This window comes from Theropithecus gelada, chromosome 14 (assembly GCF_003255815.1).
Source record: "Theropithecus gelada isolate Dixy chromosome 14, Tgel_1.0, whole genome shotgun sequence".
NCBI classification, from domain to species: Eukaryota; Metazoa; Chordata; class Mammalia; order Primates; family Cercopithecidae; genus Theropithecus; species Theropithecus gelada.
The window spans coordinates 59,037,421-59,061,902 of NC_037682.1; the positions used below are offsets into that span (position 1 = coordinate 59,037,421).

The 24,482-nt window shown below is 46.3% G+C and overlaps 3 protein-coding genes across 8 annotated transcripts; 2 read left to right on the forward strand and 1 right to left on the reverse strand.

Moving 5' to 3' along the window:
• The first annotated feature begins 1 nt into the window (after window position 1).
• Window positions 2-1,851, forward strand: TAF10 (TATA-box binding protein associated factor 10). Of its 3 annotated transcripts, none has more exons than XM_025356256.1 (5): window positions 2-707; window positions 846-1,000; window positions 1,216-1,280; window positions 1,365-1,479; window positions 1,657-1,851. In XM_025356256.1, exons 1-5 carry the CDS (start codon window positions 476-478, stop codon window positions 1,744-1,746), a joined length of 657 nt encoding a protein of 218 aa, XP_025212041.1. In that variant the 5' UTR covers window positions 2-475; the 3' UTR covers window positions 1,747-1,851. The 3 variants fall into 3 exon arrangements, with proteins under 3 accessions (XP_025212041.1, XP_025212040.1, XP_025212039.1); XM_025356255.1 differs by having other exon boundaries at window positions 2-722; window positions 1,657-1,826; XM_025356254.1 differs by having other exon boundaries at window positions 2-1,000; window positions 1,657-1,826.
• ILK (integrin linked kinase) lies at window positions 1,795-8,923 on the reverse strand. 4 transcript variants are annotated; one of them, XM_025356241.1, is made up of 13 exons: window positions 8,817-8,923; window positions 8,249-8,383; window positions 4,455-4,620; window positions 4,177-4,272; window positions 3,878-3,974; window positions 3,704-3,787; window positions 3,515-3,600; window positions 3,263-3,372; window positions 3,032-3,159; window positions 2,819-2,940; window positions 2,633-2,732; window positions 2,390-2,520; window positions 1,795-2,206 (listed from the first exon to the last, which is right to left on the reverse strand). In XM_025356241.1, exons 2-13 carry the CDS (start codon window positions 8,335-8,337, stop codon window positions 2,057-2,059), a joined length of 1,359 nt encoding a protein of 452 aa, XP_025212026.1. In that variant the 5' UTR covers window positions 8,338-8,383; window positions 8,817-8,923; the 3' UTR covers window positions 1,795-2,056. The 4 variants fall into 4 exon arrangements, with proteins under 4 accessions (XP_025212026.1, XP_025212027.1, XP_025212028.1 ...); XM_025356242.1 differs by lacking the exon at window positions 8,817-8,923 and adding an exon at window positions 8,735-8,806; XM_025356243.1 differs by lacking the exon at window positions 4,455-4,620.
• Window positions 8,924-8,995: 72 nt separating this feature from the next.
• Window positions 8,996-12,620, forward strand: RRP8 (ribosomal RNA processing 8). Its single transcript, XM_025356245.1, has 7 exons — window positions 8,996-9,234; window positions 10,415-10,778; window positions 11,029-11,482; window positions 11,576-11,705; window positions 11,856-11,962; window positions 12,049-12,145; window positions 12,366-12,620. The coding sequence occupies exons 1-7, from the start codon at window positions 9,136-9,138 to the stop codon at window positions 12,483-12,485; spliced, it is 1,371 nt and encodes a 456-aa protein (XP_025212030.1). The 5' UTR covers window positions 8,996-9,135; the 3' UTR covers window positions 12,486-12,620.
• Window positions 12,621-24,482: the final 11,862 nt, after the last annotated feature.

The following is a 24,482-nucleotide window of genomic DNA, read 5'->3' on the forward strand; positions in this document are numbered from 1 at the left end:
CCTCTCGGGGCAGTTGGTGGAGAAGGGCGGGGGGCTTTCCAAATCCACTATGAATCCTTACAAGGCTGAATAAGGGAACTTGAAAGGATGCAGACAGGCAGGCAACCCGTAGTCGAGGGATGTAGGGCCCATAAACCTCGAAGCAAGGTCTTGAGCGTCAGACAGAATGAGGTGTCCCAGAGCGGCGGAAGAGTCCCGGACGCACGCTGCTTCTAGTCTCGACGGAATCGCCACCGAGCACCGCAGAGGCTAGGGCGGAATGGCGACGGCAGCGCAGTTCGCCAAGGCTTGGTCTCCGCCCTTCAGCCTATTTCCTCTAACCCGCAGACCCACTACCGGAGGAGGCAGGGAGCGGGTTGGAGAGCACTAACAGTGACAGGCGGGGCGAGTCGAGGGCGCGTGACGTCACCCCGGGGTGTGCGCGGCGCGAGCGGAAGCGGAAGCGGCTCTGTTCGCCGCCTCTCCCACCGGCCCGATGAGCTGCAGCGGCTCCGGCGCGGACCCCGAGGCGGCGCCGGCTTCCGCCGCCTCGGCCCCGGGCCCGGCGCCCCCGGTCTCGGCTCCCGCCGCGCTGCCCGCCAGCACCGCTGCGGAGAACAAGGCCAGCCCCGCGGGGACAGCAGGGGGGCCTGGGGCTGGAGCAGCTGCTGGGGGCACGGGACCCTTGGCGGCGCGGGCCGGGGAGCCAGCTGAGCGGCGTGGGGCGGGTGAGGGCCTGACGGGTGAGGGCGAGGGAAGCGTCTGGGACTGGGCCCCGCGGCGGGTGAGGGCAGAGGGTATAGACAGACCTCGCTGGGGCCCTGCGCCTCCCACCTCTGTGTCTCATTTTGCTGGTTCTCCTCCAGCTCCGGTGTCGGCGGGTGGCGCGGCGCCCCCAGAAGGGGCCATGTCTAACGGGATTTACGTACTGCCGAGCGCGGCCAACGGAGACGTGAAGCCGGTGGTGTCCAGCACGCCGTTGGTGGACTTCTTGATGCAGCTGGAGGATTACACGCCTACGGTGGGCTTCCGCCCGAACAAGGCCACCTAGCCTGCTGTCACAACTTTCAGCCACATCTCCGTGCTTTTCAGCACCCTCTGATGTTTGCTTCCGTAGTCGCTCTTGTTTTTGCCCTCTGCTCACCCAAATCGTGAGCTTCCTGATAACCAGGTCTGTCCGACATTTCCCTCACCCTCATCCCACTCTGCTGACAGTTCTCTCAATTGATTTCTTAGATCCCAGATGCAGTGACTGGTTACTACCTGAACCGTGCTGGCTTTGAGGCCTCAGACCCACGCATGTGAGTAAACCCAGGGCAGGTTAGTTTTGGGTGCTTGTGCAGTGTGTTGTCCATCTCCTTCTCATCTAAGTTTTTTCTCTCTAGAATTCGGCTCATCTCCCTAGCTGCCCAGAAATTCATCTCAGATATTGCCAATGATGCCCTACAGCACTGCAAAATGAAGGGCACAGCCTCCGGCAGCTCCCGGAGCAAGAGCAAGGTGTGAGGGGAGGCTCATTGAATCACTAATTACCTTCCACAACAGTGGAAGCTTATCCTGCCACCCCTTTGGGGAAACTGAATCCTAGGGGAGGTGTAAAACTTACTCAGGGTCACCCATCTGGGATTGAAGTGTGGGATTCCTGTGCTCAGTTGGTGCTCTTCCCTCTTCCCTCAGGACCGCAAGTATACTTTAACCATGGAGGACTTGACCCCTGCCCTCAGCGAGTATGGCATCAATGTGAAGAAGCCGCACTACTTCACCTGAGCCACCCAACCTAAATGTACTTGTCTGTCCCCATGTCCCCACACCAGCCTGTTTTCATAATAAACTTTATTGTGACAGGCGGGGCTGATCCCTCCCATGTTGGGAGACACCATGTGGCAAGTGACAAAGCTCTGAGCCCGCCCCTTTTGGGGCCACAGTGGTAGGGATGGGGGAAGGGGATGGACCCCATGGCTGGGGTAGTACCATGACTGGAGGCAGGGGAGGCAACCAGAGGTCTGCTGCTTTGGGGAGGTGCATTCCCCCAACCATGTCCTGACACCTCTGGAGTTCAGGCAAGGACCTTCCGGTCCTACTTGTCCTGCATCTTCTCCAGGATAGGCACAATCATGTCAAATTTGGGTCGCTTTGCAGGGTCTTCGTTCATGCAGATCTTCATGAGCTTACACACATGAGGGGAAATACCTGGTGGGATGGTAGGCCGAAGGCCTTCCAATGCCACCTGTGAATACAAGAAAAAACTGAGCCTCACAATTTGAGTCTGTCATGTAGAGAGAAGCCACTGGCCCCTGGGACAGGATAACTGTATATCCGAACAAATATGAGAGGAGCCCAGGCCCACTACAGTTATTTACACCATAACCAACCACTCCCCCAACACAAATGTATGCTGTTCTGCTCTCACCTTCATTCCAATCTCCATATTGGAAAGATCAGCAAAGGGTACCTCCCGTGTCACCAGTTCCCACAGCAGCACTGCAAAACTCCACATGTCTGCTGAGCGTCTGTTTGTGTCTTCAGGCTTCTTCTGCAGAGCTAGAGGGATAGGGCTTGTCTGTTCTGGCCCCCTGGCCTTTCCTGTCTCTGCCCCCTTCCACTACTTCTGAGGTGATCCTTTTTCACCTCCCAACATGATGACTTCACCCACCTTCAGGGGCTACCCAGGCAGGTGCATACATGCGACCAGGACATTGGAAAGAGAACTTGACATCAGCCATACTAATTCGGGCAGTCATGTCCTCATCAATCTGAGGAAGAGAAAACAGAAGGAGGTAAGTCATAGATAGGCAAAGGACTTTTGGGGCCTGGGCCAGGAGTGAGCTTGTGGCCTCACCATTACACTACGGCTATTGAGCGCATGTCGTGGGATGAGGGGCTCTAGTGTGTGTAGGAAGGCCATGCCCCTTGCCATGTCCAAAGCAAACTTCACAGCCTGGCTTTGGTCTACGACGAAATCTGAGAGGAAGCAAAAGTTCAAATAGTTCAGAGAGGCTCATGCACCCTCTCTCCCATTTCCTCCCCAAGAAAATTCAACATCTCTACTCACTGGTGCCTTCATGTAGTACATTGTAGAGGGATCCATATGGCATCCAGTGTGTGATGAGAGTAGGATGAGGAGCAGGTGGAGACTGACAGGCACCTAGCACTGGAAGCACATTTGGATGCGAGAAAATCCTGGAAGAGGGAGGGAGTGGTTGAGACAGAGTATAAAATATCTCTTTCAGTGCTATTCAGGGTTCCTTGGAACTAGCAGCTTCCAGGTTACGCCTTGCACTACCTGAGCCGGGGACACTCTTCATTGAAGTCCCTGCTCTTCCTTGTACTCCAGTCTCGAACCTTCAGCACCTTCACGACAATGTCATTGCCCTGCCAGCGGCCCTTCCATAGCTGAAGAACAGGTAGAGGTTAGGAGGCTTTTACTGTTGCTACCACTTCCTTGCCCTCTAACTGGAGGAAAAACTTAAACCAGGTACAAAGCAGGTAATTTACAGGGGTTTAGTGAGGGAAGGGCAAGAAGGGCAGGGGTCACCTCTCCAGAGTGATTCTCGTTGAGCTTCGTCAGGAAGTTAAGCTGTTTGAAGTCAATGCCAGAGTGTTTGTTCAGGGTTCCATTTCCTAAGAGTGTGGGCAGGTCAGGTACCCAGCTTCACCCTAACCCAGCCCCAAGAGGCCAGGATTATCTCCTTTTACAACCCTTCTTCCCACAGTGGTGACTCACGGGGCCGAGTGCGGGTGGTCCCCTTCCAGAATGTGTCCTTGTATGGAATACGGTTGAGATTCTGGCCCATCTTCTCTGCCCGCTCTAGGGAAGAAAACCAACGTGAGCTGTGGTACAGAGGGAGAAGACAGGTGGGAAGGGACAAGAGACAAGCTAGGGGGTGGGGAGATGGACCTCGGAGAAGCTCTCTCAGGGGTGCCTTGGCTTTGTCCACAGGCATCTCTCCATACTTGTTACAGATGCTGACAAGGGCCCCATTTGCCACCAGGTCCTGGAATGAAAAGGCCATTATGATGAGAGCCACTGCTGCCTCGCTGGCAGTCAATGAACCAACCATGAATGCACAAATGTAGTTCTTAATCCTGTGAGTGTCACACAGTAGTACTGGCAGAATGGGTTGAGGGTTCCAAAATCTCCCACCCAGGCTGACTTTACTTCCTACCCATCTCAGGACTTGAGGGCTGAGTACTCACCTCTGCCACTTGGTCTTGTCCCCAAAAACAGGCATAGTGCAGGGGCACATTCCCATGTTCATTCACTGCATTGATGTCTGCCTTGTACTGCAATAGCTGGACCCCATGGCCAGACAAAAAGAAGAGGCAGAAGGTACAGTCAGCCTCAAATGAAATACTGGTGTCAGGGCACGGGAAAAGGGGGAAGAGTACACATACTTTCTGCTGTATGTTACAGTGCCTGTGACTGACCCTCATGGCATGTATGTGATGTGGATGACGAAAGGGTTTGTACGTACCTTCTGTACAATATCACGGTGTCCATGACTGGCTGCCAGATGCAGGGGGGTGTCATCCCCACGGTTCATTACATTGATCCGTGCCCCCCGCATGATCAACATCTCAACCACAGCAGAGCGGCCCTCTCGGCAGGCCCAGTGCAAGGGGGAGAAGCCATGATCGTCCCTTTGAGGAAGGGGCAATGGTCATTGAGCTGGAGGTGGGATGGGGCAAAGGTTTTGATTCCTGAAAAACTGATAATTACATACTCTCTGGGAAGGCTTACCTCTCTAGGACTTTGATTCTCATTCATGCCAGCAACTCCCAAAACTGTCCATTTTGGACCTTCCCCTGAGCTTCAAACCAAACCGACCACCTACATACCTCAACGACCTCTATAAAAAATTTTGTTATCTTCACCATATCCCACATCTCATTTCATTAGGTGGTAGCGCTCTTCCCCTGGTTTCTCCTGCACCCCTTCTGCAACATCTATTGGTTCTTTCTGTTTTCCACCACATCTTATATATCCCCCTACTTCAGCACTTGTCGCACTGGATTGTAAAAATCTGTTAGTGGACTGTCTTGTCTGTTAGATTTTAAGTTTTGTGAGGGAATGGATTGACAGCAGCTGTTCGGTGCATGTTAGTGGGGAAGAAGGGTGTCTTGGACAAGGCAGGCCACAACTTATAAGAGAGGGAACAAACTTACTATTTGGCTCTGGTACTGAAACTAACATCTAAAAATGGAATGGAATTTAAATGATGTTTTGGAAGGGTTTATATTGAAAAGGAGAAATCCTTTTGACTACTGATGAGGCAGATAACAAACCACCATGCAAAGCAGGATTCCCCTACTTAGCAATCCTGTGCACAGAAAACAGAAGAAAATGAGAATGGCTGTTTTGGGATGAAAACGATACCTTATTTTTTTCTTTTCCAAGAGATATGTATTTTATAAAGTAAAATAAGTATACAAACAAAACAAAACAATTGGTTTGGAGCTGAGCCTGCCTGACAGCCTGGGGCCATAAAAGGAAATTCCCTCTAGTTCGGGGCTGCAGATTCAAGGGGTGGAGCAGGGGGCGGTCCGTGGTCTGGGCCAGCAGCCTCCGGATGCCTTAGTGCTGTGGTCACTTCCTGTGTGCGACTCTAGGCAAGGCCTGGAGCTGATCAGGGGTCTGGCCATCCAGATGCCCCTACAGCTGAAGGGGTTGGGGGTGTGGCCTTTTACTTAATCATTTTCCTCCACAACTTGCTGGCATCTGCTAACACAGAAATAGCCAAAAGCTTTCCCTAGAGGTGGGATATCCCCAGGAAGCATTACACCCACTGTTTATCAGCTGGTCTTGCCTCCTAGACCTTTAATTTGTGCCCTGACTTATCAGCTTCCAGTACTGGGCAGGCCAAACTCTGGGGGCAAAAGTATGGGCACAAGGGTTCTGTTCACTATCAAGCTGCCTGCCACCTCAGGGCCTGGACTTTTATCTCAAGGAATCCTGCTAGGAATTAACCCCTTCTTCATATCCAGCATACAGCCAACTTAGGCCCCCATACTTTACCCCTCAAACCAGCACCACAACCATCCAGTTTCATTAATGCCACCCCTTTTCCTTCTGGCAACATCTTCCTAGAGTCTTCCTAGATGCTAGGTCAACTGGACAACTGCCTAAGCCTGTATTTCCTCACCAACAAAATAGTAACAGTGCTTACTGTCTTTATCAGGGTACCCTTTGAGAATTATGTGAAAAATGGAACAAATGACTTTGCAAAGTATTAAAGATAAATAGTGTAGAACCTAATGGGAACCAGTGAAGTCTAGACTAAGATGACAGGTGATCCTGACTTGTCAAACCTAAAAACTAAACTCTATCAATCTTAAAAAATAAAGAATTTGAATTTGCCACCCTGAGTCACCACCACTACTGCTCTTCCTGCCTTCCTATCTCAGCCAACCTTGTAGAACTGGTCTACATTCCCTTTCACTATTTGCTTACCTCTCAACTTTTCTTTTTTTTTTTTCTTTTTGAGACAGTCTTGCTCTGTGGCCCAGGCTGGAGTGCAGTGGCACAATCTTGGCTCACTGCAGCCTCTGCTTCCAGGTTCAAGAGATTCTCCTGGCTTAGCCTCCCAAGTAGCTGGGATTACAGGCGCACACCACCACACCTAGCTAATTTTTGTATTTTTAGTAGAGACAGGGTTTCAATATGTTGGTCAGGCTGGTCTCGAACTCCTGACCTTGTGATCCACCCGCCTCGGCCTCCCAAAGTGCTGGGATTACAGGCATGAGCCACCGCAACTGGTCTACTTTTCAATCTGCCACAAATCTGCTGTCTTGAGAGCAGAGATTATGTCAGATTCTGGACTCTAGCACCCAGCACAGAAGGTGTTCATCATAGTCTCTTAAATGAAGGAACCCAGTGTAGTCTGATTTCTTCACCCATTATTCTGAAACAATACTCACAGATCATCAAATACATCCTAACTGCACATTGAGGGGAACAACAGACGCTGGGGCCTACCAGAGTGGGGTGGATAGGAAGAGGGAGAGGATCAGGAAAAACAACTAATGGGTACTATGGCTTAATACCTGGGTGATGAAATGATCTGTACAACAAATCTCCATGACACGAGTTTATCCATATAACAAACCTGCACATGTACCCCTGAACTTAAAAAAAAATCCCAATTGTAAATTCAATGGCTACTTTAAAATATTAATGTTCTTTGATCTCTCAGTAGCCTGAACTGCTGTTGACCACCTCCCCTTCATTAAAACATTCTCTAAGCTTTACTGACACATTTTCCTATTTCTTTTTCAACTTACAGCTGCTCCTTTTCAGTCGTGCAGGCTTCCTGTCTCCTGACCTCTTGCCTTCCACTCTCCTGAGACATTCTCCTTCACACCCATGGCTTCAAGTATCATCTATACGCTGATAGCTCTCAAATCTGTATCTCCAAGTCAGATTCCTCTCCTGAATTGCAAATCTGTGTAACCAACAACACACTCAACATTTCTACCTTGCTGCATTGTCACCTTAACTTTAACACGTCCAAAATAGAATGCCTCATCCTCCAGTTTTCTCCATCTCAGTAAAAACAGCCACCATCTATCCAAGTTCCCAAGCCAGAACCCTGGTCCTCATCTTTGCCCTTACTCACTCCCCACCAAGTTCCACAATTCTTTGTCCTAAAGACTTCTGGAATTTGATCACTTCTCTTTTTCACTCACCCTAATTCTAGTCCAAGACATCATTACTTCTACGATGAACTAGGCAACTGCCTCCTTTCCACCTGCTCTTCACAAAGCATCCAAGATGATACTGAAAAATGGACAATCTCATTATGTCACTACACAGCTTTAAAACCTTGCTTTTAAAATAAAGACCTTCTTATAGCCTAAATATGCTTGCATGATCTGGCTGATCTTTGCAGACCTCTACAGTCTTATGTCCTGTTCTTCTCCTCTTGTACCCAATGCTCCGACCCACAGAGATCATCTATCCTCCAGCTATATGGAACTCCAGACAATTTCCTGTTCTCTCTGCTCTGTGCCTTGCCTCCTAGCCTTTGCCCATGCAGTTTACTGAGGCTGGAAAGCTCTCTGCAGCCTCTGCCTGTGAAACTCTCATTCAGCAGTCAAGATTCAGCTCAAACTGCCTCCTCTGTGAAGACTCTCTGCCCCCCACAGGCTGTGCTTAGCACTCATTACACTGGCTAGCAAAGGCAGCCGCCCCCACCAGACATGAGCACTCCACTCCCCGTAGCCAAGAGATATCTAGCCTTCCTCTCATCCACCAACCGCTTCAGCTCACCCCTGGTTGAGATCGTTCTCCGTGTTGTCCAGCCACAGGCGAACGGCGACTGCGTTGCCCTCCCGGCACTGAGTGAAAATGTCGTCCATAGCAGCGTCCCGGCGCCGAGTCCCCTGGATTAGGGTAGCCTGAGGACTGTGGGGTGATCCAGGGAAGGAGGATGAACCCCAAGCTTTATCCTCCACAGGAGAGAAGTGTTTGTGTTGGGGGTAAGGGGCCTGAGCTGCGTCCCCGGCTATTGGGGGTCTGTGAAGGAGTTTGTGGCTGCGGGATGATGCCCGGCTGTGTCCTCTAGGCGCGAGGTAAACGGGGGTCAGGGGAGGCAGGTAGTGTCTCCTAAGAGGTAGTGTCTCCCGAACGGATGTCCGAGAGTAGGCAACTAGACCCTATCCGCGAATAGAGTTGGGGGAAGTGGGGAGGTTCAGGATCCGTATACGCTGGGGGAGGGGACTGGGGGTCCTCCCCAGGGTTGGCTCCGTTCCTTACTTGGAACTCAGGAGAAGTGAGGGGTGACAGGTTGGCAGGACCCCTAGTCGTGGGCAGGGGGCGCGGGTCCTCTCGCACTCACCGGGACTCGGGCTGCAGGCTCCTTCTCCGGGGAACTCCCGTCCGGCCGCGCCCGCAGCCCGACGCCGGCCCCGCCCCGCCCCTGGTGCTCTTGGGCAGCGCGGGCCTCCGTCCTTCCCTCCCACCGCCTCCGTGCCCTTCTAGCCGCGGCTGGCTGAACTCGATGGTTCGCTGCGCTGCGCCGGCCGCTCTAGCAACCCCTGGCTGTCACGCTTTGGTTTCCGGCTCCGTTCCGGCGGGTCTGAGCGCTGCGACTCCCAGAGAAGAACTCTGCACGTGGAGAAGATCGGGGACTCCGCGACGCTGCCCTCCGGTCCCTCATGTTCGAAGAGCCTGAGTGGGCCTCGGCGGCCCCAGTAGCCGCGGGCCTTGGGCCCGTAATCTCACGACCTCCTCCTGCGGCCGCCTTGCAAAACAAAGTGAGTGACCCTCAGAGGCGATGGGAGCTGTTTCAGGCCGCGAAGCAGACGCTGGTGGATCCCAGAGCTGTGTGTATTGCAGGGAGGGACACCTGTGGCACCGTTGAGGGCGAGTCCTGATCTAAAGATCCGAGAATTTCCAAAAGAAACTGACGTTGGGTCAGAGAGAGTTGTTGAGTAGAAGCTGGGGAAGCGAAGAGGGTTCTTCAGACAGGGAAAAGTACGTACAAGGGCCCTGGGGCAAGACAGCATGTTCTGTTAGAGTCACACACACAAGTGATCCTTGTGGTTGGAATACAGAGTAAATGAGAAGGGATGCTGTTCAAGTTCAAGAGGTAGATTAGAAGTTTTGCATATATTAGAATAGAAGCCAATGAAAGGTTTTAAGCAATGGAATTATTTCTTCAGATTTGTATTTTGAAAGGGTCATTGGTTACAGTGTGGAGGATGGATTGGAGAAAGTAAGAGTTGTCAGTATCATTGTTCAAGGGAGGGTGTGGGAAACTTAGAATCAAGGTAAGTGCCTGGCCTAGGATTACCCAGTAGGACTGCAACACAGAATCAGCCTTCTCGACAGTACACCTTCTCCTTTGAGCCTCTCAGATGTGAGGGCCGTACTTCCTCAGGCTTTTCTTAGGCTTCAGTCTGCCTCCAACTTGGAATCGACCTACTTTGTTTCCTCTTTTTTCATCCCCTAGCCCCATTACCATTGTCCAAGCCGCTGGCCTCTCTGCAATTTCTCCCCTTCCGTTTTTTTTCTACACTGCAGCTAGAGACATGTTAAATATTTAATATACGTGTGTGATCATGTACCTCCTGTTCAGAAACCTCCTTACCTCTTTTGGGAATGTATCAACTGGAGGCAAAAGCTCAAGGTGAAGGGTTGGAACTCCTGGTCTCTGGCCTTGGTCTTGTTGCTTGTGGCCTTAGCACTTTCCTTTGGGAAAACCTCTGTTAACTCATTTACACATTGAAGAAAGTGGGATAGGTGGTTTCTCTGCTCTCCAGCTTCCCAGAAGTTGGGGTGGTGACGTGAAAGTTCTTCTGGGTTCTGGCAGGCTTGACTGGGAAGAATTCAGCTGCTTCTGCTAGTGTGAATCAGGTCAACATCTCTCCCTTCTTATTCTCCAGGCCTCATCCATTCTCTTTAGGCCCACTGTCACCCCTTGTTTTCCCCCAGGGCTCCAAGTGCCGCCAGCTCTTGGCCACATTACGGGCCCTAGAGGCAGCATCTCTTTCCCAGCATCCCCCCAGCCTACCTAGCAGTGACTCTGAGGAGGACGAGGAGGAAAGGAAGAAGAAATGCCCCCAAAAGGCATCGTTTGCCAGTGCCTCTGTTGAAGTAGGGAAGAAAGGGAAGAAGAAATGTGAAAAACAGGGCCCACCTTGCAGTGACTCTGAGGAAGAAGTGGAAAGGAAGAAGAAATGCCACAAACAGGCTCTTGTTGGCAGTGACTCTGCTGAAAAAGAGAAAAGAAAGAGGAAGTGCCAGAAACATGCCCCTATAAATTCAGCCCAGCACCGGGATGGTGTTGACCAAACAGGTACCATTGGATGTGTATATGTCTGTGTGTCGGGGGCAGGGGTAGGGAGTAGGTCAACTGATTCTACATACAGCAGAGGTTATTGACTGCCATTAGGATTGAGGTTAATGGTGTACTCAGGCAATAAGAAGTACTTTTATGCAGGCCACAGTCACTGTTTCAAAGACAGAGGTATGGCTGGGATGACTTGCCATGACCTGAATGTAAGAGATTTTGCCTCAGGTGCACCTTCCCATCTCCCTCCCTGCAGGTCCCAAAGCCTGGAAGGGTAGTACTACAAATGATCTACCGAAGCAAAGCCCTGGGTCCATTTCCCCTAAACCCCCTCGTACATTAAGCCGCAAGCAGTGGCGGAACCGGCAAAAGAACAAAAGAAGACATAAGAACAAGTTTCGGCCACCTCAGGTGCCAGGCCAGGCTCCAGCTGAGGCCCCCACAGAGAAGACAGAGGTGCCTCCTGTTTCCAGGACAGACAGCCATGAGGCTCGGGCAGCGGATTTGCGAGCCCGCATGGCACAGCGGCTGGATGGCGCCCGATTTCGCTACCTCAATGAACAGCTGTACTCAGGGCCCAGCAGTGCTGCACAGCGTCTCTTCCAGGAAGACCCTGAGGCTTTTCTTGTCTACCACCGTGGCTTCCAGAGCCAGGTGAAGAAGTGGCCACTGCAGCCAGTGGACAGCATCGCCAGGGATCTTCGCCAGCGGTGAATGGGGGTCAGGCACTGTGAGAAGCCATGTGGTGGGTCAGTAATAGGCTCAGATCAGACCAATATGTGACCCTTGCCTTCCACTCTCAGGCCTGCATCCCTAGTGGTGGCTGACTTCGGCTGTGGAGATTGCCGCTTGGCTTCAAGTATCCGGAACCCTGTGCATTGCTTTGACTTGGCTTCTCTGGATCCTCGGGTCACTGTGTGTGACATGGCCCAGGTAAACTTATATGTTATCTGGCTTGTGCTCTAGGCCCAACCTCCATATGCTAATCTCTAACCCTTCCTTCCCCTTTCCCATCCTGGTGTCTCAGTGCTGGCTTTCTTCTTCTGCACTGTGTGTCATATACAAGACTCTCACTCTCCACAGGTTCCTCTGGAGGATGAGTCTGTGGATGTGGCTGTGTTTTGCCTTTCACTGATGGGAACCAACATCAGGGACTTCTTAGAGGAGGCAAATCGAGTACTGAAGCCAGGGTAAGAGCCCCCAGGACACAGATGTATGTATGTATGTGTGCATGCATGGGTCTGTGCATTTACACAGAACTTTCTGTCCTTCTCAGGGGTCTCCTGAAAGTGGCTGAGGTCAGCAGCCGCTTTGAGGATGTTCGGACCTTTCTTCGGGCTGTGACCAAGCTGGGCTTCAAGATTGTCTCCAAGGTGAGGGCCCCAAGAAGTCTGTACCTGTTTTTGTCTCATGTGGCCCTTTTCAGGATACTGGTGTTCAGGAAGGAGGCTTCATGCACAGGAACAGACATTTTGCTCCCCAATGGAGGTGGGAGCCCTGGGAAGCTTTCTGAGCAGAGGCAGTACATAGAGGGAGGTGTTTTAAGGAGTTGGGATGAGGATTTGGTTCTCACTGGGTCTTTTCTGCCCCTAGGACCTGACCAACAGCCATTTCTTCCTGTTTGATTTCCAAAAGACTGGGCCCCCTCAGGTAGGACCCAAGGCTCAACTTTCAGGCCTGAAGCTTCATCCATGTCTCTACAAGCGCAGGTGACCTCTGGATCTTCCTTGAAAGGGGAGGCAGAGCTCAAACTCCAGGCTCACAACTGTGAAGACTATTTCCAGCCTGGCTATAAGCCAAGACCTGGTTCCTGGTGGACCCCGAGGACAAAGTGTGATAAAACCTCTGACTCAGCCGGGCACGTTGGCTCATGCCTGTAATCCCAGCACTTTGGGAGGCCAAGGCAGGCGGATCACGAGGTCAGGAGATCAAGACCATCCTCCTGGGTAACACGGTGAAACCCCGTCTCTACTGAAAATAACAAAAAATTAGCCGGGCTTGGTGGCGGGCGCCTGTAGTCCCAACTATTTGGGAGGCTGAGGCAGGAGAATGGCGTGAACCTGGGAAGCAGAGCTTGCAGTGAGCTGAGATTGAGCCACTGCACTCCAGCCTGGGCGACAGAGCGAGACTTTGTCTCAAAAAAAAAACAAAACAAAAAAAACCTCTCAGACTTGCTGTACTGAAGCCTTCTTGGTTATAATATGCATAAAGTCACTGGGGCTAGCTAAACGATAAAGAGTTTATTGTGAGAACATGGGGATATCTGTCTGTTTCATGACACTTTAGGTGTCATGAAAATTAGATGGTTTGGAATTCAAGGCATCTTTAGGTTTGGCTTCTCTTTCCAAGTAAGAAGCCACATGGCCTTTCTGTCCTGCTATCTCCACTCTGCTGTCATCTGATCTGTCTACAGATCAGCTTCCTCTGCTCACTCATAGTTTCTGCTCCTTCAGCTTCAGTTTGCCCAGGCCTTTAAGGTTGCAGACAGGCAGCTGTTGCTGCTTGACTCTGAGGCAACTGGTAGTCCGCCAACATCCTGGCTCAACACGTCAGTCTGAGCCACTAACTTGAGACTGTTTGGATGTCCCTGTACTGAGCATTTCTAGTGGTTTATCTTTCCCCTCTCCCCTCATCTCCATCTTTGGAACCATATAGCATCAAGGCACTCCCAACACGTATTATCCTGTGGGACTTTGGAATGTTTATGGCTGAGAGCACGGATTTTTGGAATCAGGTAGACCTGGATTTAATATCTGGCCTGCTACCTAGAGGCACTTAAAGTCATTTAATCTCTGTGTATCACATTCCTCATTTGGAAAATGGTAGAATTTCTATCTTGCAAGGTGGTTGTGTGGATTAACTGGGAAAATTTGTAGCCAGGGCTGGGAACATAGAAGGTGCTCAGTAAACTAGCTATGACTATTATATGTTGTAAGCCTTACTGTTTTTTGAAGATGTTCCCTAGGCTAGTTGGAGGCTGAGGGGTAAAGAATGGATTTGTTGACTAAGGAAGCCTCTGGGAGAGGCTAGGCCTTTCAGCAGGCTTACTTCATAGGCTATTTAATGACTCTTAATAGATTCTGAGCTTCTGTCCTTGGAGGGGTAGTGAGGGAGCTGGGTCTCTGTTCGTAAACAACTTGTTGATGCCGTGTGGGGTTCGGGGCATTGGGCTGTTCATTGGTGGAAGAGTCTGTCCATTGTTTCTGCCTTGCAGTGGACTCAGATCAGCATGTCCTGGGAAAGCTAAAGGCAAGGTGCTGAGGGAAGGTGAGTTTGAATGATAGATTCTAGGCCTCCCTGAGAAGATATCTGCCATGTGTCTAGGTGTAAAGATATGGCCTCTTGTACTTGCTTCCAGGAATACCTGACAGCACCCATCGGGAGATCATAGGTTCTATGGCCCTAAAGCCAGTTGAATGCCTTTAGTAAGGGGATGGAGGTTTTGAAACAGGCTGTAGGCCAGAGGGCATGTTTGGAGGCTGGGCTGTGAATCATTAAACAGGCACTGCACAGTGCCTCTACACATACTGTTCTTTCTGCTGAATACTCATCTGACTGGCAATTTGCTCACCTTTCCAAATAACCTAGTTGTTTCCTATTCTACTCCCAAAGCAAAATCAATTCTTCATCTGTACTCTCAAAGTACTATGTGAAGAGTGCTACTTCAGCTTCTAAATATTGCATTGTGATTCGTTTGTGCATTTGGCTGTAGTTTTCTCAAGCCGTATTTATCTTTATATTCCCAAAGCTTGTCATTTGAGATATAGCCAGTGTACTTATTCACCTAGGGAGAGATAAGGAATGACAGGGTCCAGCTGAGTGGGATGGATGAGAACAGGGGTGTTATAGAAACCCAGATTCTAGGGCACAAGATGAGGGCACTGTTGACTAGTCATGATGGAAGAAGTAGGCAGACAGGAGAACTTCATTAGGTAGAATTGGTGGGATGCCGAGGATGGTAAGAGAGGAATCTGAAGTAAGTTCCAGGGTTCTGGCTTGAGCAACTGTGGGTAGGCTGGTGATGCCATTCAGAGTGTTGGATTTCAAGAAGTGGGACATGCGTGAGATCTGTACTAGGGGTCTGGGAATCAGCAGCCTAGACGTGGTAATTAAAGTCAGAATAGATGAGATATTCAGGGTAAGACAATAAGAAGAGAAAATGGCTCAGAATAAAACTGAGGAACCTGTCATGGATGGATAAAGGAAAATGAACCAGTAAAGGTGATGGAAGAGGAGAAGGTTCACCCAGAGATGTAGGAGTAAAACCAGGAGAGTTATTGTTATTATTTTTTTTAAGACAGAGTCTTGCTCTGTGGCCCAGGCTAGAATGCGGTGGCATGATCTTGGGTCACTGAAACCTCTGCCTCCTGGTTCAAGCAATTCTCCTGCCTCAGCCTCCCGAGTAGCTGGGAATACAGGCTGAAGTCACCATGCCCAGCTAATTTTGGTATTTTTAGTAAAGACGGGGTTTCACCATGTTGGCCAGGCTGGTCTCGAACTCCTGACCTCAAGTGATCGGCCTGCCTCAGCCTCCCAAAGTTCTGAGATTACAGGCGTGAGTCACCACGCCCAGCCGATTTTTTTTTTTTTAATATGGGAGGATGGGCAGGTTGTTAGCTGTCGAGTGCTGTTGAGATGAGAGAGAACTTAGAATGTAGTGGGGTAAGGATTGCTGAGTAATGTGGAGGGCGTGTTTGAGGTAAATGGGAGTGGTAAGAGGTTGCTCCATTGTGAAAACCCTCTTCCAGAGTTCCTGATAGGGCCCCAGAAGTTCATTTCTGGTTGCTTTGATTTTTTTTTTTTTTTTTTTTTCCCAGGAAGCAGGAAGCCAATTTATCATTTGAGAGTGAGAATGGGGGAGAGGAAGTATCTTCCAGGCCCACAGGGCACAGAAATACCCAGTCAGGCCAGACTGATTTATCTCCTTACCTCTCCTCATCACTTGGGCCCAGAGCAATCAGCAGTGATTAGGTAGAGAGGAGCTGAGGAGAGCAAAGAGCATACCAATCCCTCCTCCCTTTCCCAGTGCAGGGTTCTAGACTTAACTGGGGCAGAGCTGGGAGGGGAAAAAAAGATTTAAACCTGCAACAGGTGCAGATTATTGTTACACAGGATTAGACATTCTAATTGAGATGCTTGCTCCTTAAACTGATCACAGGACTATCAAGAACATCACAACCTAGCTGCAACTTTTCTCCATAGCAGGGAGAGTACCTCCCAGTGAATAAAATCTGGAGGGGTGGTAAGAGACAAGAATAAAATTGGGTTTGGTTATCCGTGCCTCATGCTTGTTCAGCATCCCTTTTAGAGTTCTCCGAATAACTAGTTATTGCTTCTGCAGTTACTGGTGTGCTCCAGCTTCTGTTCCCATAATATAGTCCTAAGGGAACACAGTTCTAAAATAAACAACATGATCTTGGCAGAGACATCGCTCAGCTCCAAACCCAACCATTTATGTAATTGCACAAAACTCTCTAGAGCTTTTCACAGATACCAGTAATTAGAACCTTTCATCCGTAAGTCATCCTCCTTCCAGGTGAATTCTCATCCAGGTGAATTCTCTGACCAGCCATCTGGTTTTAGGATACCCAACTCCTGCAGTAACTGCCTTACTGGTCTAATTGCTTCTACTCCTGTCCCCAAAGCAAGTAATTTTCCACACAGCCATGTGATCTTTTTAAAATGCAAATCAGCTTATGTCACTTCTCTGCTTGAAGTCCTTCAATGGGTTCTCACTGCCTCGAGAACAAAAGACAAACTCTTCAGGCCCTGTGTGATCTTGCCCAGGCCTCCATCACCATCACCATCTGCATCTTAACCCACTCCTCCCCTTTCACAAAACTCCAGCCACACAGACTTGCTTTTTATTCCTCAAGCTTTCCAAACTGTTTGTACTGAGAGTCTTTGCACGTGCTCCATCTTCCTTGAATACTGTTTCCCCAGTGAGCTCATTTTCATCTTCCTTCATACCACTATTACCTTTGCTTCTGTGGAAGAAACTGGCCAGATGCTCACCGAAATGTCCTCTTTGTGGACACAGGTAAACTGCGTTTCCCAGTTCCATGCATCTAGGTATGTGTGAGTAGTTCTCACCAGTGGAAAAGAGTGGAAGTGATGTTTCAATACTAGACCCCTTTAGGGTGGCTGAGCCGTTTCCATATTCTCTTCCTCCTTCCTCTTCAAGGTAACCTTGAAGCACATGTTTTGACAGTGTTGGAGTCATAGCATAGAAGAAGTCTGAATATCTGAGTTACTATTTAGACCGTAACAGCTACTTGACCAAGAACATCCATGTTGGACTTTGAACAAGAAAATAAACCTGATTACATTCTGCTCGTGAGTTTTGAGGGTGTTTTAGCAGTTATTATATACACTGGATATATCTTCTATGGTATCCTGTCCACCTTACTCTTGACCACAATACCCTCTTTGTTTCCTTCAGGGTGTTTCAAATATTTAATTATCTTGCTAGATGCCAGTCAACACTTTCTATTTGTCCCATGAATTTCAAATCAGGGGAAAACATATACTCCCAATAGGGAGTTGAGATACTCTTTTAAAATCAGTCATTGTGTCTGTGACCGGAAAAACAAATCCCACTAAAGAATGTCCTAAGCAGATTTTTTTTTTTTTTTTTTTTTTTGTCATATAACCTGGAGTTAGGTGACTTGGCATTGGTTCAGGAGCTGAAGGATGTTAGGGATGAGGTCTCTGTAGTTTTCTTGTCTCACAGTCACAAAATGAAGTGTTATTGATTAAGCAGGGATGCCCTACTTAGTATTAGACTTCTTGGAAGTCTCCCTAATTGCCACAGCCCCTATCTTTTTGGCTTCATTTCAAGGGTCCTTCTACATTGTTAATACTCTGGTATAAATAAGTTCCATTATTCCCTATAACATGACTGAAACCAATCTAAAGTATTAACATTTTAAATATGTTTTTGGGAGCTACTCAGCTACTAGGGAGGCTGAGGTGGGAGGATTGCTTGAGCCCAGGAGTTTCAGGCTGTAGTGAGCTATGGTTGTGCCACTGTACTCCAGCCTGGGTAACTGAGATCCTGTCTCAATAAATAAATAAAACAAGTATATGTATAATATATAATATTACAGATACATACATATGTATGTATGTTTTTCATCCCCACCCTTTGCCACATCTCGGGGACCTGCCAGCAGCTCATCCAGTTTAAAGCTGCTGTTCCTCTACCTCAGTGGTTTGGGAGAACATAGTCATTATTTCACTCATTCTTTACCTCCTCTGTCTCTTCTAGGATTGGAATGGGGGAGGGCATATTAGAGGATAAAGTCTCAACTTATGTGATTAATGTACCATTGGTGTGTTCTGTGCAGACAAGCATTTAAATGTTGACTCCTGTTTGAGCTATTGGGGTTCTCTGGAGCTCTCCATGAGGACTGGAGCACTAACTGACTTTGATTGCCTCTTTTTGATGCACAGCCCACACTGCCCTTCAGCTCTTCAGCCCCTGACCCTGACAATGTATCCACAGCCTCCTTGTGCTAAAGTGCCTCACCCTCGTACACAGCCCTCCTGGGAATGGTCCCAGCAAACCCTCAAGACTGGTTACTTTTCATGGAACCCACAGGAAATGCATACATATTTGTCCTGCCAAACTATAAGTGCAACCCAGCCAGCGGCTTGCTTTTCTCACACTGCCTTGTCCCAGCCAGCCTGACTCATATATGTGAGAAGTGCCAGTCTCTATAATTCACATGGCTCCAAATCCTCATAAGTGATTCAGGTTATGTTCTCCCAAGAATCCTCTGTGCCACATTCCACTCTGGTGGCCAAATGGAGATGGGTCTGTACATTTCTGAGCTTAGCAAGTCTCTATCTAGAGAATGTAATGCTGAATGAATGTAATGCCTCTCCCTCACATGGAAACACTAATATCTACAAATGGTTCTGTTGGAGCCCTCCTCACTCAGGAGGGCTCTACTAGAATGAAGGGAGCATACTACTCCTTTGTCTTGCGGGGAGAAGTTATCCCTATTCCTAAAGATTCCCATCAATGAATCTTTTATTTCTAATCTCATATACAATAGAAAGTGTAGCAGTCTTCTGGATCAGCTTTACTATCTTAGAATAAACTTCATGTGGATGTATCTAGTACCTTTATTTGGAATGTGTTGGTTCCTATCACCTCTTGTCATCAGTTTCGATATGTTATCCAAAGATCTTAGGCAACTGAAAAACTCTAACTTCCTCTTTTATACAGATATTCTTATTAAATGTGAAGTTTCCTTTTTTGTGTGTGCTTTATTTCTATGGAGTATTGTCTACAAATCTTGTCTTCTTTTTAAAATCACTCAACTGTGTTTTTTAATATTCATTCATGTTACCAGTCAGGACCCAGTCAGGAAAATAGAAACCACACTAAGTATTTCAAGAGGAGGGCTTTTAATACAGAGACTTAATTACAAGTATTAGAAGACTAAAAGAGTAGAAAGAAGTTGCTGTTGTAATTCAAAAATTAGTAACTGCAGAAATCAGAATATTCCAAGGCCTGGGAAAACAAAAGGGAAGAGGTGATGTGATTACCAGAAACTAGGAGCTCAGAGAAGGGGCCGCCTTTGACTGATATTGACTTTTATGGGAGAAGCTCCCTCTGGGTATCTTGGTGCTTATACAAACTCTGAGGAAAGGCATGGCCCTGAGGGTGGGAAAGCAAGGGATGACTGATCTCAGACTGCCAAGTGGGTAGTCAGACTGCTGCTAATATCTCTGAGATGTGTGGCAAGCTGATGTTGAGTCCAGAACTAGCTAGTAGAAGCCAGATGTCTGCAGCTGAGAACATGTGACAACTGGAAAACAGGAAAGAAGTCTCCTCTCTTTCAGGTTTTCTTTAGGGCATCCTATTGGCAGACCCTAACAGGAAATTTGGCAATGGATTCTGGGAAATGTTTGTAGAATCCCGGCTACAGCAACACAGCCAGAATGTTGGGGTGGGGGTGGGTAGGGGAGGGTATTGGGGGAGTTGCGGGGGGAGATATGGAGAGGCTAGCAGCTGGGAAAAAAAAAAAGATAAAAAACCAGTGTAATCCATGTAGCTGGTCATCTAGTTTGTTGCTTCCATCAGCTGCAGGAGTATTCCATAGTATGCATCCACCATAGTAAATGTATCCATTCACCTGGTTGCCTCAAATTCTTTGCTACCTGGAGAAATTAAAACCCTTGAAGCTAGGGTTCTGAGTACAAGATCAGTTCCACCAATTAGATTTCTTCATTTGAGATTTGGGAGGTAAAGGCTGTCTTTCTGCTGTTGTGGTTGTTGCTGCTGGAAAGCAAGTTTATGTAGATACTGAGCTTTCTGCAACAGCTTTCCAGCTTTGAAAACCTGCAGCATTCCCACTGAGGCCGAGAACAAAATGAGGATGCCTACTGTGATGGGTTAAGTTCAACCTAGGACTGGACATTCAACAGGTAAAATAAATCTACTCTGTAATAGTATAAGTTTGACTACAATAAACTGGTTAAGAAAAAAAATTGACCAGGCGTGGTGGCTCATGCCTGTAATCCCAGCACTGTGGGAGGCCAAGGTGGGCGGATCACGAGGTCAGGAGTTCGAGACCAGCTGGCCAACACGGTGAAACCCCATCCCTACTAAAAATACAAAAATTAGCTGGGCTCTGATGATGCATGCCTGTAATCAGGAGGCTAAGGCAAGAGAATTGCTTGACCCCAGGAGGTGGAGGTTGCAGTGAGCTGAGATCGCACCACTGTACTCCAGCCTGGGTGACTGAGCAAGACTCAGTCTCAAAAAAAAAAAAGAAGAAAGAAAAGTTATTGGAAGGATAGCAATAAGTAATTCACAGAACTGTGAAGTCTGGAGGTGAGGCGTGAAACAGACGGGAATCAACAGAGGATGAACCACTGCAAAATCTAAGGTAACATATTAGAATCAGTCTAGTAAGCATGGCACTGCTGGCACCACTGCTATTGGTCTTTTCTCTTGCTCTTGGTACACAGATTAATGAGAATTCTCAATTAATGAGAATTGAGTTAATCCTCCTCCTAAGTTCATGACACTACGTTAGGATCAGTCCATGAAAGGCCCCTCTCCTGTTCTTTTATTTGTTCCCTTCATTCCTGATTTACACATCAATCAGTTCCTCTTGTGTTCCCCCACAGTGCATTTGTTATATGTCCCTAGACACATACGCGTCTTTGGCAACATATATGGTGGTTTTGATGCATGTATGTTGTGGCGGAGACTTGCCAGCTGTTTCTAATACCCATTTTCTTCCTAGGAAATCAGCTGGACTGTATTCCCTAGCTTTCCTTATAGTTAAGAGTGGCCATGTGATTGAATCTAACCAGTTGGATGGTAGTGAAACTAATGTATGTTATTGCCAGACTTGGTTCCTTAAATTTTCTTATGCATAGCCCCTCATATCATAATCAAATTGCTGAGAGCCAAAGATAAAACACTGAAAATAATAGAAAGACACATGTACAGAGAACAAGGGTATGACTTACAAGCCAATGTCTCATCAAAAAACAATGGAGGACAGATGATATTGGAATGACATATTCAAAGTGCTTAAAAAGGAAAAAGTATGTCAAACAAGAATTCTATATCAAGCAGTTTTGTTGCCTGGACTCAACATGAAGACAAGATAAAGACATCTTGAATAGGGCGGGAAATAATAAAAACAAGACATTTATTGCTAACAGACCTGCATTACAAAAAATTAGGTTCTTTGGGCTAAGGAAAAATGGTACCAGATGGTAACTCAGATCCACAGAAAAAAATAAAAAGCACTTGAAATGGCAAATATGTGAACAAATACAAAATTTCTCTATTTTATCTTCCTATTTCTTTAAAATACATAGGACTATTTAGAAAAAGTATAACACTTTTGTATTGGACTTATATATTGATTATATATGCAAGGCAATAGCTCAGAAGGTGGGGTGGGGTGGGGGAATTTATTGGAGTCATATTGCTGCAAGTTTACTATATTTTACCTGAAACAACTTATATTATTACCCCTAAGTGGACTGCAATGAGTTAAAGATTTATAGTGTAATTCCATTAAAATATAATGTGGGAGGATTGCCTGAGGCCAGGAGTTTGAGACTAGCCTCAGCAACATAGTGAGAACCTGTCACTACAAATAATAATAATAATGATCAGAGCTCTCACCTCAATAACCTAGGAAAAAAATAGCAAAATAAATCCAAAGCAAACACAAGGAAGGAAATAATAAAGATAACAGAAATCCATAAAATTAGAAACCGAAAAACAGTAGAGCAAGCCAATGAAACAAAGGGCTGGTTCTTTGAAAAGATCAATAGAATTACAAACCTCTAACAAGACTGAAAAAGAAGAATAAGAGAAAAGACAAATTACCAATACCAGAAATTAAATATCACTGTAGACTGTACAAACATAAAAAAGTAAGGGAATACTGCAAAACCTCTATGCACATGTTTTTGACAGTTTAGATGAAATGAAACAGCTCCTCCAAACACAAAGTACCACAACTTATGCAATATGAAATAAATAATTTAAGTTGCCCTGTAACTATTCAGGAAATTAAATCTGTAATTTAAAAATTCCCAAGAAAAAAAACTCCGGGCCCTGATTGTTTCACTGGGGAATTTTCCCAAATGTTTAAAGAAGAAATAACACTAATGCTATAAAATATTTTTCAGAAAATAGAGGAGAACACCAACAATTCGTTTTATGAAGCCAGTATTACTCTGATACCAAAACCAGAAAGAGATGGTATAAACAAAGAAAACTGCAGACCAGTATCTTTGATGAATGTAGACACAAAGTTCTTAACAAAATAGAATGCAACAATATGTAAAAAAGAATTATACGTTATAACCAAGTGGTGTTTATTCTAGGGATGGTTCAATAATAGAAAATAAATCAATGTAATCCATCATATTTTAAGGTTAAAGAAGAAAAAAAATTACAGGATTATATCAATAGATGCAGGAAAAAGTACTTAACGAAATATAATACCCATTTATGATGAAAACTCTCAGAAAACTAGGAATAGGGGAAAACTTTTTTAACTCCATAAAGACCGTCTATAAAAATACATACAGCTATTATTACACTTAATGGTGAAAAACCAGATGCCTCTCCATTAAGATTAAAAAGAAGGCAAGGATTTTCACACTCATCACTCTTACTGAGTTTAATATAGTGCTAGAAGTTCTAGCCAGTGCAATAAGGCAAGAAAGAAATAAAAGGTGTATAAATTAGAAAAGAAGAACTAAGCTGTCCCTATTTGCAGATGACATGTTTGTCCACATAGAAAATCCCAAGGAATCTACAGAAAATTTTTAGAATTAAGAAGTCAGCCGCACACAGTTGCTCCCACCTGTAATCCCAGCACTTTGGGAGGCTGAGGCGGGCAGATCACGAGGTCAAGAGATCGAGACCATCCTGGCCAACATGGTGAAACCCCGTCTCTACCAAAACTACAAAGATTAACGAGGCGTAGTGGCATGCACTTGTGGTTCCAGCTACTCAGGAGCCTGAGGCAGGAGAATCACTTGAACCTGGGAGGCGAAGGTTGCGGTGAGCCGAGATGGAGCCATTGCACTCCAGTCTGGGCAATGAGAGTGAAACTCTGTCTCAAACAAACAAACAAAAATAAGTCAGTTCAGCAAGATTGCAAAATACAAAATAAACATAAAAACAAAATACAAAACTGTATTTCTATATACTGGAAGTGCACACATAAAATTAAAAATAAAATTCCATTTACACTCACTCAAAAAAAATACTTGCTGTAAATCTAACAAAACGTATAGAACTTCTATACTGAAAACTGTACAACACTGATGAAAGAAAACAAAGATCTAAATAGAGAAAAACAAAGATCTAAATAGAGAGAAACAAAGATCTAAATAGAAAACAAAGATCTAAATCCGTGTATATGGATTGTAAAACTCAACATAGTAAAGACATCAATTATCCTCAAACAGATAAAGAAGTCTAACAATTCATAATCCCAGACAAGATTTTTTTGTAGATTAAGAAAAGATTATTCTAAAATTTATATGGAAAGGTAAGGGAATGAGATAGCTAAGATTTTGAAAAATAAGAATAAAGGGAGGAATGAATCTACCCAACTGTGAGACTTACTGTAGTTATAGTAATCAAGATTGTGTAGTATTGGTGGAAGGAAAGAGACAGATACATAAATCAATAGGATGGAGAACTCAGAAATAAAGCCACACAAATATGTCTAACTTATTCCTTTTTTTTTTTTTTTTTTGGACACAGGAGATTCTAAAACTTTTAATTAACTGAACTGAATGGGTACACATTTATTAAAGCATTATAAAAAACTAGAACAATAATCATGTCATAATCTACAAATATGAATGTTGTTTTTAGAATGGCTACTCCATATCCCTTTATTCGGATATATTATAATCTAACTAATACTATATTTTGGATATTTGTTTTCTCTGATTTTTGTAAATGTTCATGGTCTCTGCAATCAATATCCTTTATACATACATGTTTAAGGACTTTTTTTTTTTAATCAATTCTTTAGGGAAAAAAATCTTATAGGTGGATTTACTGGATCAAAGGCTATGTACAATGTTAAACCTTTTTTATATGTGTCGCTAAATTGCCTTCCAGACTAATTGAACAGATTTAAATTCTCATCAGCAGTGTCTGAGACTGTCATGGGAAAACTTTTCAATGAAGTA